The sequence below is a fragment of the Rana temporaria genome, chromosome 3 (genome assembly GCF_905171775.1).
Source record: "Rana temporaria chromosome 3, aRanTem1.1, whole genome shotgun sequence".
NCBI classification, from domain to species: Eukaryota; Metazoa; Chordata; class Amphibia; order Anura; family Ranidae; genus Rana; species Rana temporaria.
Window position 1 is genome coordinate 221,994,538 of NC_053491.1, and position 16,520 is coordinate 222,011,057.

General features: G+C 45.0%; 1 protein-coding gene across 2 annotated transcripts in view; it reads left to right on the forward strand.

The window, feature by feature from the left end:
• The window catches only part of SYCP3 (synaptonemal complex protein 3), a 91,860-nt gene that overhangs the window by 30,321 nt on the left and 45,019 nt on the right, over positions 1 to 16,520 (forward strand). For both annotated transcript variants that reach the window (XM_040344296.1, XM_040344295.1), the window contains exon 5: positions 5,404 to 5,503. In XM_040344296.1, the coding sequence (XP_040200230.1) occupies positions 5,404 to 5,503 (100 nt within the window). The remainder of the gene's footprint in view (positions 1 to 5,403; positions 5,504 to 16,520) is intronic.

The window sequence follows — 16,520 nt, forward strand, 5'->3', positions numbered from 1 at the left end:
TTTCTGCATGCGATTCCTGGGCCTCATGGTAGCCTCCTCCGAGGCAGTACCATATGCCCAATTCCACACTCGAGTCTTTCAGAAGGAGATTCTAACAAAAAAAGAAGAAATCTCCATTGTCTCTGGATCATCAGATTCTAGTGAGTCACCTAGCCCCTTAACGCCCGCCGCACGACTATTTACATCCGCAAAATGGCACGGACAGGCAGATGGGCGTATATATACGTCCTTGCCTTCTAGCGGGTGGGGGGTCCGATTGGGACCCCCTCCGCTGCGTGCGGCGGGCGGATTCCCTCGGGGAGCGATCCGGGAAGACGGCGCGGCTATTCGTTTATAGCCGCTCCGTCGCGATCGCTCCCCGGAGCTGAAGAACGGGGAGAGCCGTATGTAAACACGGCTTCCCCGTGCTTCACTGTGGCGGCGTATCGATCGAGTGATCTTTTTTATAAGGGAGACTCGATCGATGACGTCAGTCCTACAGCCACACCCCCCTACAGTTGTAAACACACACTAGGTGAACCCTAACTCCTACAGCACCCCCTGTGGTTAACTCCCAAACTGCAACTGTCATTTTCACAATAAACAATGCAATTTAAATGCATTTTTTGCTGTGAAAATGACAATGGTCCCAAAAATGTGTCAAAATTGTCCGAAGTGTCCGCCATAATGTCGCAGTCACGAAAAAAATCGCTGATCGCCGCCAATAGTAGTAAAAAAAAAAAAAATTAATAAAAATGCAATAAAACTATCCCCTATTTTGTAAACGCTATAAATTTTGCGCAAACCAATCGATAAACGCTTTTTGCGATTTTTTTTTAACAAAAATAGGTAGAAGAATACGTATCGGCCTAAACTGAGGAAATTTTTTTTTTTTATATATATATATATATGTTTTTGGGGGATATTTATTATAGCAAAAAGTAAAAAATATTAAATTTTTTTCAAAATTGTCGCTCTATTTTTGTTTATAGTGCAAAAAATAAAAACCGCAGAGGTGATCAAATACCACCAAAAGAAAGCTCTATTTATGGGGAAAAAAGGACGCTAATTTTGTTTGGGAGCCACGTCGCACGACCGCGCAATTGTCTGTTAAAGCGACGCAGTGCCGAATCGCAAAACCTGGCCTGGGCATTTAGCTGCAAAATGGTCCGGGGGTTAAGTGGCTAGTCAGAGCCTCTCTGAGTTGGAGGCTGAGATCCCCAGCCCTTCAGTCCGGGAAGTCGTTCCTTCCTTTCCACTGGACTGTGATTACGGTGGATGCCAGCCTGACCGGTTGGAGGGGAGTCTGGGGGATTCAGTCGGCCCAGGGTCGCTGGAATCCGGAAGAATCCCTTCTACCGATCAATGTTCTCGAATTTCAGGCGATCAGTCTGTGCCTCTCCACGTGGCCACAGAGGCTACGAGGGTGTCCATTCAGGACCCAGTCAGACACCGCCACGGCAGTGGTGTATGTCAAACATCAAGGAGGAACAAAGAGCTCGGCTGCAGCATCAGGGGTCCCTCACATCCTAAGGTGGGCCGAAAGGAGCGTGCTGGCTCTAACGGCTGTTTACATTCTGGGCGTAGAAGACTGGCAGGAGGACTATCTAAGTCGCCAGATGCTGGACCAAGATTGGATCAAAAACTTGCCTTAAGCACTATTAAGGGGCAGATTTCAGGATTGGCTGTTTCCTTCCAACGACCCCTGGCGGCTCATTCACTGGTAAGTACGTTTGTGCAGGGAGTCCGAAATGTGGTTCCCCCGTTTAGACCACCACTTCCTCCGTGGGATTTGAATCTGGTGCTCTTGGTAATTCAGGAACCTCCCTTTGAGAGCATCAGGGAGATTCCTCTCTTGACACTCTCTAGTTGCCATTACATCGGTCAGAAGGGTTTCTGAATTGGCGGCCTTGTCTTGCAAGATTCCATGCTTGATCCATAAGGATAAAGCGGTGCTATTTTTCACCTAAATGAGGACATTGTACTTCCATCCTTGTGTCCTCGGCCGTCGCATCCCAGAGAGGCTGCGCTACATACTTTAGACGTGGTACGTGCTCTGCGGGTGTACCTGTCTGCTACGGCTCCGTTCTGGAGGTCAGACTCACTGTTTGTGTCACTGACTGGTCCACAGAAGGGCCTGGTGGTCTTGTCGGCCACCACTTCTCAGTGGATCGGGCAGACTGTCATCCAGGCCTATGCCCTTGAGGGGTGGGCGCCTCCCTTTCCTGTTGCGGCGCATTCGACCAGGGCAATAGGTGCCTCCTGGGCTTCTGACATCATGCGTCTGTCTCACAAGTGTGTAAAGCAGGGACCTGGTCGTCCGTTCACACTTTCGCCAAGTTTTACAAGGTTGATGTTTGTGCATTTTTCGGATGCTTGCCTTGGCCGCAAGGTTTTGCAGGTGGCTGTTTGAGGTTGCATCTCCTCAGTTGAGGAGCTCTGTTTGTTTGGGGTGAAGTTCGTTTTTAATTGCTGTTCCCACCCCTCTTTTTTTTGACACTGCTTGGGGACAACCCACAAGTCAAGATTTAAGGAAGCTGTGTCCGTCCATGGACGAAAAGAGAAAATAGGATTTTTTGTACTCACCGTAAAATCCTTTTCTCTGTCGTCCATGGACAAACACAACACCCACCCCTTCTTTTAAGTTTTTACATGCTTTTAGACGAACTGAGCTGAGGGGGCAGGGCTGTTCAACTCTGTTAAAGTTACATGTATTTAAATATGTAACATGTCTGCCTAGTCCTCTCCTAATAGACGGAACATAACCCACAAGTCAAGATTTAAAGCGGGAGTTCACCCATTTCTAAAAAAAAAAATTTTCTCCCCTTAGATTCCTGCTCGTTCGGTCTAGGGAATCGGCTATTTGTATTAAAATATGAGCGTTACTTACCCGTTTTCGAGCTGCATCTTCTTCCGTCGCTTCCGGGTATGGGTCTTCGGGAGCGGGCGTTCCTTCTTGATTGACAGGCTTCCGACGGTCGCATCCATCGCGTCACTCGTAGCCGAAAGAAGCCAAACGTCGGTGCGGCTGTATACTGCGCCTGCGCACCGACGTTCGGCTTCTTTCGGAAAATCGTGACGCGATGGATGCGACCATCGGAAGCCTCTCGGAAGACTGTCAATCAAGAAGGAACGCCCATTCCCGCAGCCCATACCCGGAAGCGACGGAGAGGATGCATCTCGTAAACGGGTAAGTACTGCACATATTTTAAAACAAATTGCCGATTCCCCTAGAGAAAACGAGCAGGAATCTAAGGGGAAAAAGTGCCCTCTAAGGGTGAACCCCCGCTTTAAGGAAGCTGTGCCCATCCATGGACGACAGAGAAAAGGATTTTACGGTGAGTACAAAAAATCCTATTTTTAGGCCTGAACATTACACAAAACCCACAGATATTATATATTTTCTGAAAGAAGATATCCTAGAGAATAAAATATGTCACACTATATTACCGCAAAGGTCTAGGAAAAACACAATTTCAGTAAAAAAAACACACTAACGTGAATTTTAGAGCAAACAAACGGAATGAATAATGCCGCGTACACACGATCATTTTTCAGCATGAACAAAAAAAGGTTGTTTTTCAGCATGTCGAAAAAATGACGTTTTCCCAACTTCATCATTCAAACGATGTTGCCTACTCACCGTTGTTTTAAAAAAATGATCTAGCAAAGCGCGGTGACGTACAACACGTACGACGGCACTATAAAGGGGAAGTTCCATTCGTCTTTGGGCTGCTTTAGTTGATTCCGTGTTAGTAAAAGACGATTCACGCTGTTACAGTGTGATGAATGTGCTTTTACGTCGTTTTAGCCCACACACGATCATTTTTTACAAACCCAAAAAACAACAGTTTAAAACGACGTTAAAAAATGCAGCATGTTTCGAAATTTTTTTTTTGTTGTTTTTCAGAACCTGAAAAATGATGTGAAGCCCACACACGATCATTTTAAATGATGTTTTTGAAAAACATGTTTTTTTTCATGCCGAAAAATTATCGTGTGTATGCGGCATTAGCCACATTTTTGCTAAATTATAAAAGACAAGGTTCCACCAAGTAAATAGATACCCGACATGCCAAATCTCAAATTTTTGTGCACATGTGAAATGGCGTCAAGCTTCAGTACCCTATATTCTCTACAGGCAAAGCTTCAAAAGCCCCCTATAGGCATCAGTTTAGTGCTACAGAAGAGGTCTTGTGTTAGAATTATTGCTCTCACTTCGGCGTGCGTGGCGACATTTAACATGTGTATCGCAATCAACGTTTTCACACATAGGTGCCCGACACATGCGTTTACATTGGGGGGGGATATTTTATGATCTTGGTTGTATTTTAATTTTTTTGCAAAAAAAAATAAAAAACATGTTTTTACTTAACTTTTTTTTTCATCAAATATGGAACAAAAGGTTCCATGTTATGTTTTTTGGTAACAGGTTCTCTTCATTGAGATATGCAAGGTCTAAAAGACCCTTCATGTCTCCCCTGTGCTCAACTAAATGTTTTGCAATGGAGATCGCATTGCAAAACATTATTTCCTGGCTGAGCTAGCCGGGGACACCAAGAGATTGACCCGGAAGCGACATCAGAGACATTGCTTTCCGGGTCACACAAAGAAGGGCTTCTCCTTCCCCTCCAACTGCCGCCACTCGCCATGGAGCTCCCGGGTCCGCCGATGGGCAAGCCGAACCCAGTAAGCGAGGTGCAGCGGTGGGTGGGGAGCGGCGGTACAGGGGGGTGTGTGCGAGCGATCGGGCAGCAGTTGAGCCGCACAAATGCTCTTACTTGACAGGCAGGAGTCTGCCTGTAAGTTTCACACACAATCACATTGTGGTTTAAAGGGGTTGTAAAGGAAAAAAATTTTTTTCGGAATAAGCATCCTTTACCTGCAGACATTCCTCTTTTCACTTCCTCATTGTTGGTTTTTGCTCAGAAGTTGCTCTATTTCTTCTCTGTTCTGTTCATTTCCTGCTTGTCTGATTTTACTGACCACCGTGAAGGGAGGCTTTACTGCGGTGGTCAGTAATGTGCTCACCCCCTCCTGGGAACTACATCTGTGTGGCAGGACGCTCTCTACGTGTTAGAGACTTCAAGGAGGTGTGAATTACTGGGTGTGCCGCAATTCATACTGGGAAATGTAGTTCTTACATGAACGAGCGATGCAAACCAGGAAGTGAATGAGAGAACAGAAACTAGAATGCCGGAGGTGATATAGATGAAGGAATTTAATAGGTATGTACTAGTTTTTTAACAGAATCATTACACTATTCTGTCTGTCTACCTTGCAGACATTAATTTTAGGCAAATTTTTTTTTTCCTTTAGTGACCCTTTAAGACTAAACATTCTATGTCCTGTTCTGTGCGACTAAAAACACTTGCATTTTTTACACTCTTGTAATCATGTTTATTTTATATATATATATTGTAGGCAGAAGTTGAGCAATGAATATTCTCAGCAATTTCAGGCAATATTTGAACAGTGGGAAGCTGACGTACAGAAAACAGAAGCACAAGAAGAAAAGTTCACTGTTAGTATACAATTTGCTGAAACCATTATATATCTAAATTTAGAGCCCATTCACACAGGGGCAACACAACTTCCAGCGCGACTTTGGGAGGCAACTTGGACACGACTTGAGTATGAAGTATAAATGTAAGTGGGGTGGTGGCGCTGCCTGGTGCACGTTCTCACTAGACCCAAATGGTGTGGTGTCTAGGTGCAACCTATTAGGCTATGAGTTACTGAAGGGACCCAACGATGTGATAAAGCTGGGAACCAGATCAGAAAAATATATTAAGTGAGTGCTAATATCAGTGCAGAAATACAGTGATACATGGCTACCATTTGCCATGAACTACACATATATATATAGCAATACAGGTTGTATAGCAAACAGTGTACAAGAGTTCTGTAATGTAAATGTCCCATAGGATCCTGCAGCAATAAAAACAGCACAATAGAAAACTTCTACACAGCTACTGTGTGAGATATTCAGTCCATATCCAAAACCAAACAAAACATAGACATCTATAAACAACGGTAAAGCTGCAGTGATATGGAGTCCAGGGAGGTTGTTTCGTGTGGAGGGAGTGGTCCTAGGTCTATTGATACGAGGTCGTCCCGGTGCTCCCCTCAGGGTTCCCCACTCACCAGATGGTGCTCCCTGCTTGGGGTAACAGACATGTACCACGAAATCCCTCGTTTGCTACTCCTCTCCTCTGCTCACACGTGCAGCTACCTTCCAGATGGTTCTCCATGTATTTGCTGTCCAGCAAGCCGTGTGCACCACTCAAATCCTCCGTATCTCAAAAAATAGAGAAGGGGACTCCAGTAGTGCAATACCGTTTATGTAAAATTTATTTAAAATTAAAATTATAGCCAGTAGTGGAATGCTCCCAAGGAGTGGCTATATATAAAAACAAATATGACAAAAAACATCAGACAGAAAAAATTTGCGTCGGAATGCAGGGTACAAAGCATTTGCACAGTGGTGTGTAGCGTGCGCTCCAGCTACAACCACCTAGACGCTGACCCGGAAGTGGTTGCACACCGCACACCCTGCATTACAGCGAGAGGGAGCGCCGAGGCAACATCGAAGAAGAGAAGAAGGCGACGCAGAAGACCGGGCCCCGCTAGTAAAAGAGCTGGAAGAAGATAGTGGTGCCTGCAGAAAGGAGAAAGAACCGGAGAAGAGAGCGGAGAAGTCGGAAGACCCCCAAAGTCGAAAGAAGAACCCCGAAGAAGGGAGAAGACTGGGCCCCACGCTAGTAAAAGAGCTGGAAGAAGATAGCGGAGGTGCCCGGCAGAAGGGAGAAAGAAGCGGAGAAGTCGGAAGAAGACCCCCGGAGCTGCCTAATAAATTACTTTAAAACCTTGTCTAGTGTGTTTTTTTCTTGACATTTCCCCTCCCAGGTGAATGGGTATCCCATACTCATTCACATAAGGTGGGGGGGCCGGGGGCCCCCTTATTAAAGGGGGCTCCCAGATTCCGATAGGCCCCCGCCCGCAGACCCCGACAACCAACGGCCAGGGTTGTCGGGAAGAGGCCCTTGTCCTCATCAACATGGGGACAAGGTGGTTTGGGGTGGGGGGGCTGCAGGGCGCCCCAAAGCCCCCACCCCCCCATGTTGAGTGCATGCGGCCTGGTACGGTTCAGGGGGGGGGCGCGCTCACTCGTCCCCACCCCCTTTCCTGACCAGCCAGGCTGCGTGCTCGGATAAGGGTGTGGTGTGGATTTTGGGGGGACCCCCACGCCGTTTTTTTGGCGTAGGGGATTCCCCTTGAAATCCATACCAGACCCAAGGGCCTGGTATGCTCCTGGAGGGGAACCCATGCCAGTTTTTTATTTAAAATTTGGCGTGGAGTTCCCCTGTGGGAGAAAGGGGTTTGCCTTAGACCCCTTTCACACTGAAGCGTGTTTACAGCATTTTAGCTTTTAAAATAGCACTCATAAAACGCTCTCCATGCATCTCAATGGACCCTTTCACACTGAGTTCTGCCAGCAGCATCTTTGGAGAAGCTTTTGGGCGCTGAAAAAAACGCTCCAAAAACTCCCCTCTCCATTGAAATGAATTGAAAGCGCTGTAAAAACGCCTTACCCTTTCACACTGAGGCGTTGCACTGGCGGGGCGTTGAGAAAAGTCCTGCAAGCAGCATCTTTGGAGCAGCTTTTGGGTGCTGAAAAAACGCTCCAAAAATGCCCCTCTCCATTTAAATGAATTGAAAGCGCTGTAAAAACGCCTTACCCTTTTTACACTGAGGCACTGCAAAAACGCCCTAAAACGTTAGGGTCTTAGCAGTGCTTTAACAGCAGGTTGGGATTGCAGATGAGGCTTCGCTCAAATAATGCTCGAAAAACACTTGAAAAATGCCCCAGTGTGAAAGGGGCCTTAGAACAGGTTCACACTGGGGCGACTTCCTCTATAACATTTTTTAGTCGCAGCTTTTTCACATTTATATATTTTTTGAACAAGTGCAGTATTTTTTCCATTCCTGTAAAGTTGCCTCACCTATGAACGGGGATCCGACTTGGAGGCGACTTCCATTGATATCAATGGGTACAAGTCGCCTAGAAGTCGGATTGAAGTAGTAGAGGAACCTTTTTTCAAGTCGAAGCGACTGCAGTAGTGTCCATTAAGACGGCTCCATTCACTTACATTGATTTCTTCATGCAGGGCAAATTGGGGCAACTTGAAGTCGGATCCAAAGTCGGAACTGTGTGAATGGGCCTTTAGGGTTATGTTTACAAAGAAGGGAAGCTAAAGAAGCAATATTTATCAATGTAGTGTTAACTGTTGTGAACAGATTTTGTAATGCCTTTGCACCATTTGCCATTTTACTATTTCATACATAGTTACATAGTTAGTCAGGTTGAAAAAAGACACAAGTCCATCAAGTTCAACCATAAGAAATAAAATAATAATAATATCGTAAAATCACATATACCCAATTCTATACCCACAGTTGATCCAGAAGAAGGCAAAAAAAAAAACAGCAAAGCATGATCCAGCATGCGCTGTTCGTTAAAGACGTCATTTACATGGGGTCATGTTTTATTTACATAAAACACGCCCACCTCTTCTCAATTTGAATTTGGCGCGCTTACGGAGGAAGTGCTTTGTGAATACTGCACTTGCCCGTCTAAGGTGCGGAGGCGTAGCGTAAATAGGATATGCTACGCCCACACAAAATTACGTCCCCCTACCTGAATCTAGCCCAATATTTTTTACTTTTTGCTATAATAAATAGCCCATTTAAAAAAAAAATGTTTTTATCTCCGTTTAGGCCGATACATATTCTTCTACATATTTTTGGTAAATTTACTAGGAATGGCGGCGATCTGCGATTTTTTTCGGGACTGTGACATTATAGCGGACACATCGGACACTTTTGACACATTTTTGGGACCATTCACATTTATACAGTGAACAGTGCTATAAATATGCATTGATTACTATATAAATGTGACTGGCAGGGAAGGGGTTAACCACTAGGGGGCGGGGAAGGGGTTAAATGTGTAGCCTAGTGAGTGTTCTGTAGGGGGAGGGGGGTGACTGGGGGAGGTGACCGATCTGTGTCCCTATGTACAAGGGACACAGCATCGGTCTCCTCTCCCTGATAGGACGTGGATCTCTGTGTTTACACACAGAGATCCACGGTCCTGCTCAGTTACTGGGCAATCGCGGGTGGCCGCGGGGACGCGCATTGTGTTCCCAGTAACGCGACGGTTGCGTGCTCGCCCCCTAGTGGCTTTAAATGACAGGACGTCATATGACGTCCTGTCAGAACAATAGAGTATTCCGCCCGCTGTCATTTGACGGCGAGCGGATGTCAAGCGGTTAAAGCACTTTACTGAGCTGGCCAGAACCACCTCTGCAGGGAGTCTATTCCACATTTTCACTGCTCTAGCTGTGAAGAAACCTTTCCGTATTTGGAGGTGAAATCTCTTTTCCTCTAGACGTAAAGAGTGCCCCCTTGCCCTCAGTGTTGACCATAAATTGAATAACTCAACACCAAGTTCACTATATGGACCCCTTATATATTTGTACATGTTGATTATATTTCTCCTTTATCTCCTCTTCTCAAGAGTGAATAAATTCAGTTCCTCTAATCTTTCCTTATAGCTGAGCTGCTCCTTGCCGTTCTCTGCACTTTCTTCAGTTCCCCAATATCCTTCTTAAGAACTGGAGCCCAAAACAACTGCATATTCCAGATGAGGTCTTACTAATGATTTGTACAGGGGCAAAATTATATCTCTCTCTCTGGAATCCATACCTCTCTTAATACAAGAAAGGACTTTGCTCGCTTTGGAAACCGCAGCTTGGCATTGCATGCCATTATTAAGCTTATGATCTACCAAAACCCCCAGATCCTTCTCCACTACGGATTCCACCAGTTGTACTCCCCCTAGTATGTATGATGCATGCATATTCTTAGCCCCCAAGGGCATAACTTTACATTTATCAACATTAAACCTCATCTGCCACTTAGTCGCCCAATTAGACAAAGCATTGAGGTCGGCTTGTAAATTGGCGACATCCTGTAAGGACGTTATTCCACTGTATAGCTTGGTGTCATCTGCAAAGACAGAAATATTACTTTTGATCTCAGACCCAATATCATTTATAAAGATATTAAAAAGTAAGTGTCCCAACACTGAACCTTGGGGTACACCACTGATAACCTTAAACCATTCAGAGTAAGAATCATTAACCACTACTCTCTGAATTCTGTCTTTTAGCCAGTTTTGTATCCATTTACAAACTGATATTTCCAATCCTGTAGTTCTCAACATGGGGGTCGGGATCCCCTCGGGGGTCAAATGTTGATTTCCCAGGGGTCACCGAATCATGGGCTGTTCCTGAAGCTCGCACTACTCTCCCAGCCTTTTTTTAACCGCCCAGCTGGGCTGTTGCTGGAGCCCACGGCCGCCCACTCAGCCTCTTCGCAGCCACCCATTCAGTTCATGGCATGGCTGGAGGACAGAGACTAGAGGTCAGCTAACTGGTGAAGGATGTGAAGTGGGAGGGGCTGGAAGAGACCTCAGATTTTGGCATAGGTGAGAGAGATAAAAGGGAAAGAAAGGAGAACAAAGAGAGAGTGGTACATCCTAAAATGTACCATACGTTTTTTTAATACTGTACGAGTGGAAGGAACTCAGGGAGTGCTAAATATCTGTGGGTTAGAGGCGGAAAATCCTTGTCTTGCCTTGGGTGCTGACAATCCACACTACGGAAATAATTTTACTGTTAGGGGTCCCCACAACCTGGGAAATTTTATCAAGGGGTCACGGCACTAGAAGGTTGAGAACCACTGCTGTAGACTTTACCTTACACATGAGCCGTGTGTGGGGAACTGTATCGAACGCTTTTGCAAAATCCAGGTATACCATGTCCACTGCCACGCCTCTGTCCAAGGTTTTACTTACCTCTTCATAAAAAGAAATCAGGTTTGTCTGATAACTTCTGTTTTTCATGAATCCATGCTGTCTGTTGCTTAAATCGTTTTTTCCCAGCAGGAACTCGTCTATGGGGTCTTTTGTTAACCTCTCCAGTATCTTCCCAGCTATAAAAGTTAAATTAAGAGGTCTACAGTTACTTGGTAAAGACTTTGTTCCCTTTTTAAATATGGGCACTACATTGGCCCTGTGCCAATCCAGTGGTACTCTTCCTGTCATTATTGAGTCCCTAAATATTAGATACAGTGGCTTTGAAATCACAGAGCTCAATTCTTTTAGGATCCGTGGGTGGATGCCATCAGGACCAGGTGCTTTATCCACCTTTATTCTGTCTAAATATTTCTGGACCATATCACTTTTGAGCCATTGTGTATCACTTGGGGCTTTGTCACTACCACCCCCATTATGGACATGAACTCCCCCATGCTCCTTTGTATACACAGAGATGAAGAAAGTATTTAATTAGCCTTCTCTTTGTCCCCAGTCACCCACTCTAGATTATTTTGTAAAGGGCCTACATGCTTAGACCTGACCTTTTTACTATTAATATATTTGAAGAATTTCTTGGGGTTTGTCCTACTATCTTTTGCAATCTGTCATTCATTTTGAATTTTTGCATTCTTGATTTCATTTTTACATATCCTGTTATATTCTTTGTAACATTTAAACAACATTTTTCCTTCATTTTTATATTTTTTAAAAGCTCTTTTCTTATAGTTTATAGCTTTTTTAACTTTGGTCGTGAGCCACGAGGTTTTATTTTTAGCCTTTTAAACGTATTGCCCATGGGAATATACTTTGCAGTGAGTTCACAAACAGTCTTTTTAAAGGAATTCCCATTTCTGTTCTGTGCCCATTGATGCCAATATTCTCTGAGGCCTCGTACACACGGCCGAGGAACTCGACGTGCCAAACACATCGAGTTCCTCGGCCAGTTCAGCCCTGAAGCCGCCGAGGAGCTCGGCGGGCCGAGAGCTCCCATAGAACAACGAGAAAATAGAGAACATGTTCTCTATTTTCGCGACGAGTTCCTCGGCGGCTCCATCGGGCTGAAAGTGTACACACGACAGAGTTTCTCGGCAGAATCCGGCTCTGACCGAGTTTCTCGCCGAATTCTGCCGAGAAACTCTGTCGTGTGTACGAGGCCTTACAGTCTAAGTCCTGGAGAGCAGCCCTCATCCTTGGAAAATTTGCTCTCTTGAAATTAAGTGTTTTTATCTTTCCCGTATATGTTTTTTGCTTCCAGCTAACATCAAATGAAATCATCTTATGGTCACTGCTACCCAGGTGTTCTTTTATCTGAACATTAGTAATAAGCTCTGCATGGTTTGAGATTACCAGGTCCAACAGAGCATCATTCCTAGTTGGGGCCCCAATAAGCTGGACCATAAAATTGTCCTGCAATAGGTTTATAAATTGTTGCCCTTTATCTGTCCCAGCAGTGTCATTACTCCAGTTAATTTCTGGGTAGTTAAAATCCCCCATTATTATTACCGTCCCAGCCCTTGCAGCCCTTTCCATCTGTCTAAGGAGCTGAGTCTCCACCTCCTCATTAACATTGGGTGGTCTATAACAAACTCCAATGATTAACTTTGAACTATGCACACCTGTATTCAGATCCATGAATGGTAGAAAACCTGCGCTGGGATACCGAAGGTCTTGAGGCTGCTGCCCCCCTAAATCTGTCCCCTATAGAAGGACAGGTGTAGAATAGTAAGTATGGAAGTTGGGGTAATGGCGCTGCCTGGGTAAGCTTCTGTCCACTAAACATCCTATAGGTAGACTGCCCAATAATGGGGGCAGGGACAATGCTGGAATGCAACCCAAACTGTAAGAGTAAGACAATCCCAAAAACGGGGGAGTATTAAGTGCAGACTCAAAGTTGTGCAAGTCTAAATTACACATACTGGCAGACTCCTGCCCTTAGGGTACACTGATTGGATGCCTTTCCAGGGGGTGGGCGGACTGATGCGGCACGGCGACTCCCATAAATAGTAGCAGCTGACGTTGCACTGACACGCCTCAGAAGACGAATGGAATTTCAAAACGTACGTCAGGCTTGTACGTGTTATGTCACTTCCGGGTGAGCGTCAGGTGGTTTCTGGTTGGAACGCACGCCACCACCGCATACCACACGCTCGTTACCCAGTTCAGCCAGATCAGTGTTGTTACACGCTGGCAACTAATACTTTTTTAGAAGATTTTAGATTTCTTTTGCTTGTGTCTCATTTTTTACTGTTTGTATGCTCCGAGTTGAGCTATAGTGTGGGTCACTTTGTCATCTCAGCCATCCTGTATAGGAACGGTGTCTCCCATCTTAGGCTATGACACACTTTTTTGGAGTAAATATTTTTTATATGTCACAAACGGTGTCATACTTTATTGCACTACATGGGGCACTCTTTACTACACCAGCTCTTCAGCCACTTTTTTACTTCCCTAATCTCCCTCTGCCTTTCTGGTGTGGCTCGATGTACCGTTAGTATTCCTGAGAATACTATCTTGGAGGTCCTTTTCCTCAATTTAGCTCCCAAGTCCCTAAAATTGTTCTTTAGGACACTCTATCTGCCTCTGACTTTGTCATTGGTGCCAACATGCACATACCATTGTAAAAAAGTTGAATACCTAGCAAAATCAAATACCATATATTGCTGCTAGATTAAAAAATAAACCCTATGTTTATCACTAACAGAATAACAGCCCTTTTAATCCTGTTACTCTCTAGTCTATTCTTTCAATAAAAAGTTGCCTGTGCTTGTTTTTACTAGTTATGAGGCGTATCTAAAAATCCTCAACTCAAGCTCTCTATGAAAGAGTCAGTTCTAACAGAGCAGTCCCTTTCAAGCTAAATATAGTGTTAATTGATTGATTGTATTTAGGCTTCTTGTAATGTGTGTTTGAGGCTGGGTTCACACTTGTCCGACAAACGGTCCTACATTGAGAGCCTCATGTAGCATGACGTGTGAAAATCAATGTTTCCCTATGAGAGCTGTCTTAACTGGTCCTACACAAGTCGGCCCGACTTTGAAAATGCTCCCTGTACTACTTTTGGTCCTACATTGATCCTACTTCAGCCCATTGAATATCATTGAAGTCGGACCAAAGTAGTATCCTGTTCATGAAAGTAGGATGGATGTAGGACCAATGTAGCAGAGCAAAGTAGGATGAAAGTAGTGTAGTAGTGTGAACCCAGCCTGAAGCCATAATCACTAGGTGTTACAAAATAACATTAGCATTAGGGTTATAACAGTTGAAAGACTAGTCGCTATGCTAGTTGAAGGAAGCCTGGCATGGCAGAAATATATAGGTTAGCAGTGCTGATATTTTGATAAAAATTACAGTTGCAGGGCTGTCTTTAGCCTCTATAAATGTCCTAGGAACAATGCAGCAAATTAAAGTGGATCTTTACCAATAACAATTTGATAAAAAATAATGTTCTTTAGCAAGGAACAGACATTCCACATTAACAGTTATGCTATCAAAGCAAATGTGTGCTGTAAATTGCCTATAGCATTGTTTCTGTTTCTTCTTGCTGGATGTCATCATTTTGCTGAAGCCCCTGAACAGCAGTAAATCTTAAGGCTGTCAGCAGACTGGCCTCTAACAACTTTGGAACATTGCCTAAAAATAGAGAGCATGTGCAGAGTAAAGTGAGATGGTGTATTACTGGATTTTAAAGTGGTTGTAAACCCTGGCAGGAAAAACAAAACAAACACCTGCAAGACAAAGGCATAATGAGCCCCACCTCACAAATTACAGGGCTTTGTGAAATTACAGGGCTTAAAAAAGGAGGGAACCCTGATGGGTTTTACTTCCTCTTTTTTCCCCTGAAAAGTAAAAGCATAATGGGCTAGTATGCAACGCCGTTTCTTCAAAACACATGCATCAATAAGATAATCAACACAGTGTACAGCAAATATCTCCTAAACGGCACATGTTTAGGAGATATTTACAGTACTTAGAGGTAAGCCTTATTATAGGCTTACCTCTAGGTATAAGTACTGCAGGGAGGTTTACAACCACTTTAAAGTGTTTGTTACACAAAAAAAACTATGCTCTCCCCCCTCCTTTCCCTGCCTGTGAGCTCCATATACTCTCCAGCACTCCCCTCCTGCTGCTATCATAACTATAATATAAGCATGCCATCCCCTCTGTTAAATAACATTATGTGTCCCAGTGTCTGTGCTAAAAAATATGCCAATTTCCACCTTATATCAGAGTGTCTCCCAGCACTCACGTGACCACCTGGCTCTCTCTCCTCCTCAGCTGACATCAGCGGGAGTTCTCTGCCCCTCCCGCTATAGTTGTCAGGCTGGGAGAGAAGAGAGCAGAGGAGTCACATGAGCGCTTGTAGACGCTCTGATATAAGGTAGAAATCTGCATCTTTTTTAGCAGACACTGGGACACATAACGTTATTGAATGGAGGGGATTGTATGTTTATACTATAGTGGCTTAACAGCCACTTTAAAGGATCCGCTACTGCGGCTAGATGCCAGATACCATAGCATAACTTCAGAAGTCTAGAGGTGTCCATGTCTTCATGAGTCAGGGCTGTTTTGGCGGTAAAAGGGGGACCTACTGGAAATTAGGTGGGTAGTCATAAAGTTATGGCTGATAGACAGGCTTTGCAGAATCAGCAGAGACCGGTTACAATGGGTATGGCTGCTATTAGTTGTGCCAGCCTATTGGTGTGCCTGTGTGCCCTGCTCATCGGAGTCTCCTCACGGTATACCCCCGATTGGGAGTCCATAGACAAGCCTCCCCCTGTCGGTCTGGTTCGATGAGGTGAAGTTTGGTATCTTCCCGCACTGGGGGGGTGTTCTCGGTGCCGTCATTCAGCAGTGAGTGGTTCTGATGAAACTGGCGGCAGGAGAAGAGACAGTCCTATGTGGACTTCATGACTAAGAACTATCCACCCGGCTTCTCGTATGCAGACTTCGCCCCCGCACTTCACTGCTGAGCTCTTTGATCCGGACTGGTGGGCTGAACTCTTCCAGCGGGCCGGGGCCAGGTACATTGTTTTGACGACAAAGCACCATGAAGGTTTTACTAACTGGGTCTCTCCTGTGTCCTGGAACTGGAATGCGGTCCACATCGTGACTTAGTGGGAGACTTGGGAGGAGCATTGAAGAAGAGAAACCTGCGTTATGGACTATAAATTTCCCTGTTGGAATGGTTTCATCCCTTGTATTTATTAGACAAAAAGATTGGCTTCAAAACACAGTATTTTGTGTTTGAAAAGACTATGCCGGAATGATGCACGGGCTACAGTCCAGACAGTCACTGCCACAGACTGCTGTTAGGTGAACTTGAGGTCTCTGCCACAGACCTTTTTCTAGATGAACTTGAAATGCGTCCAGGAACCCTCTGGCACAGGATTAAAGTCCCGAACCTCCTAGCTGAGCAATAGAAGAGCCTTTAAGCCAAACCGGCGTATTGCAGAGCTTTCAAAGTGATGGGTCCCTCCTTGATTGGGTTGCCGAGACATCTGCACTTTGCCAGTCTCCTCCAGGGCAGGTCCTCCCTCCGGCTTCCTTCATCAAGACAGCTTCCTTCCCTTGGATGGACAGCTTGGGATCCCCTCAG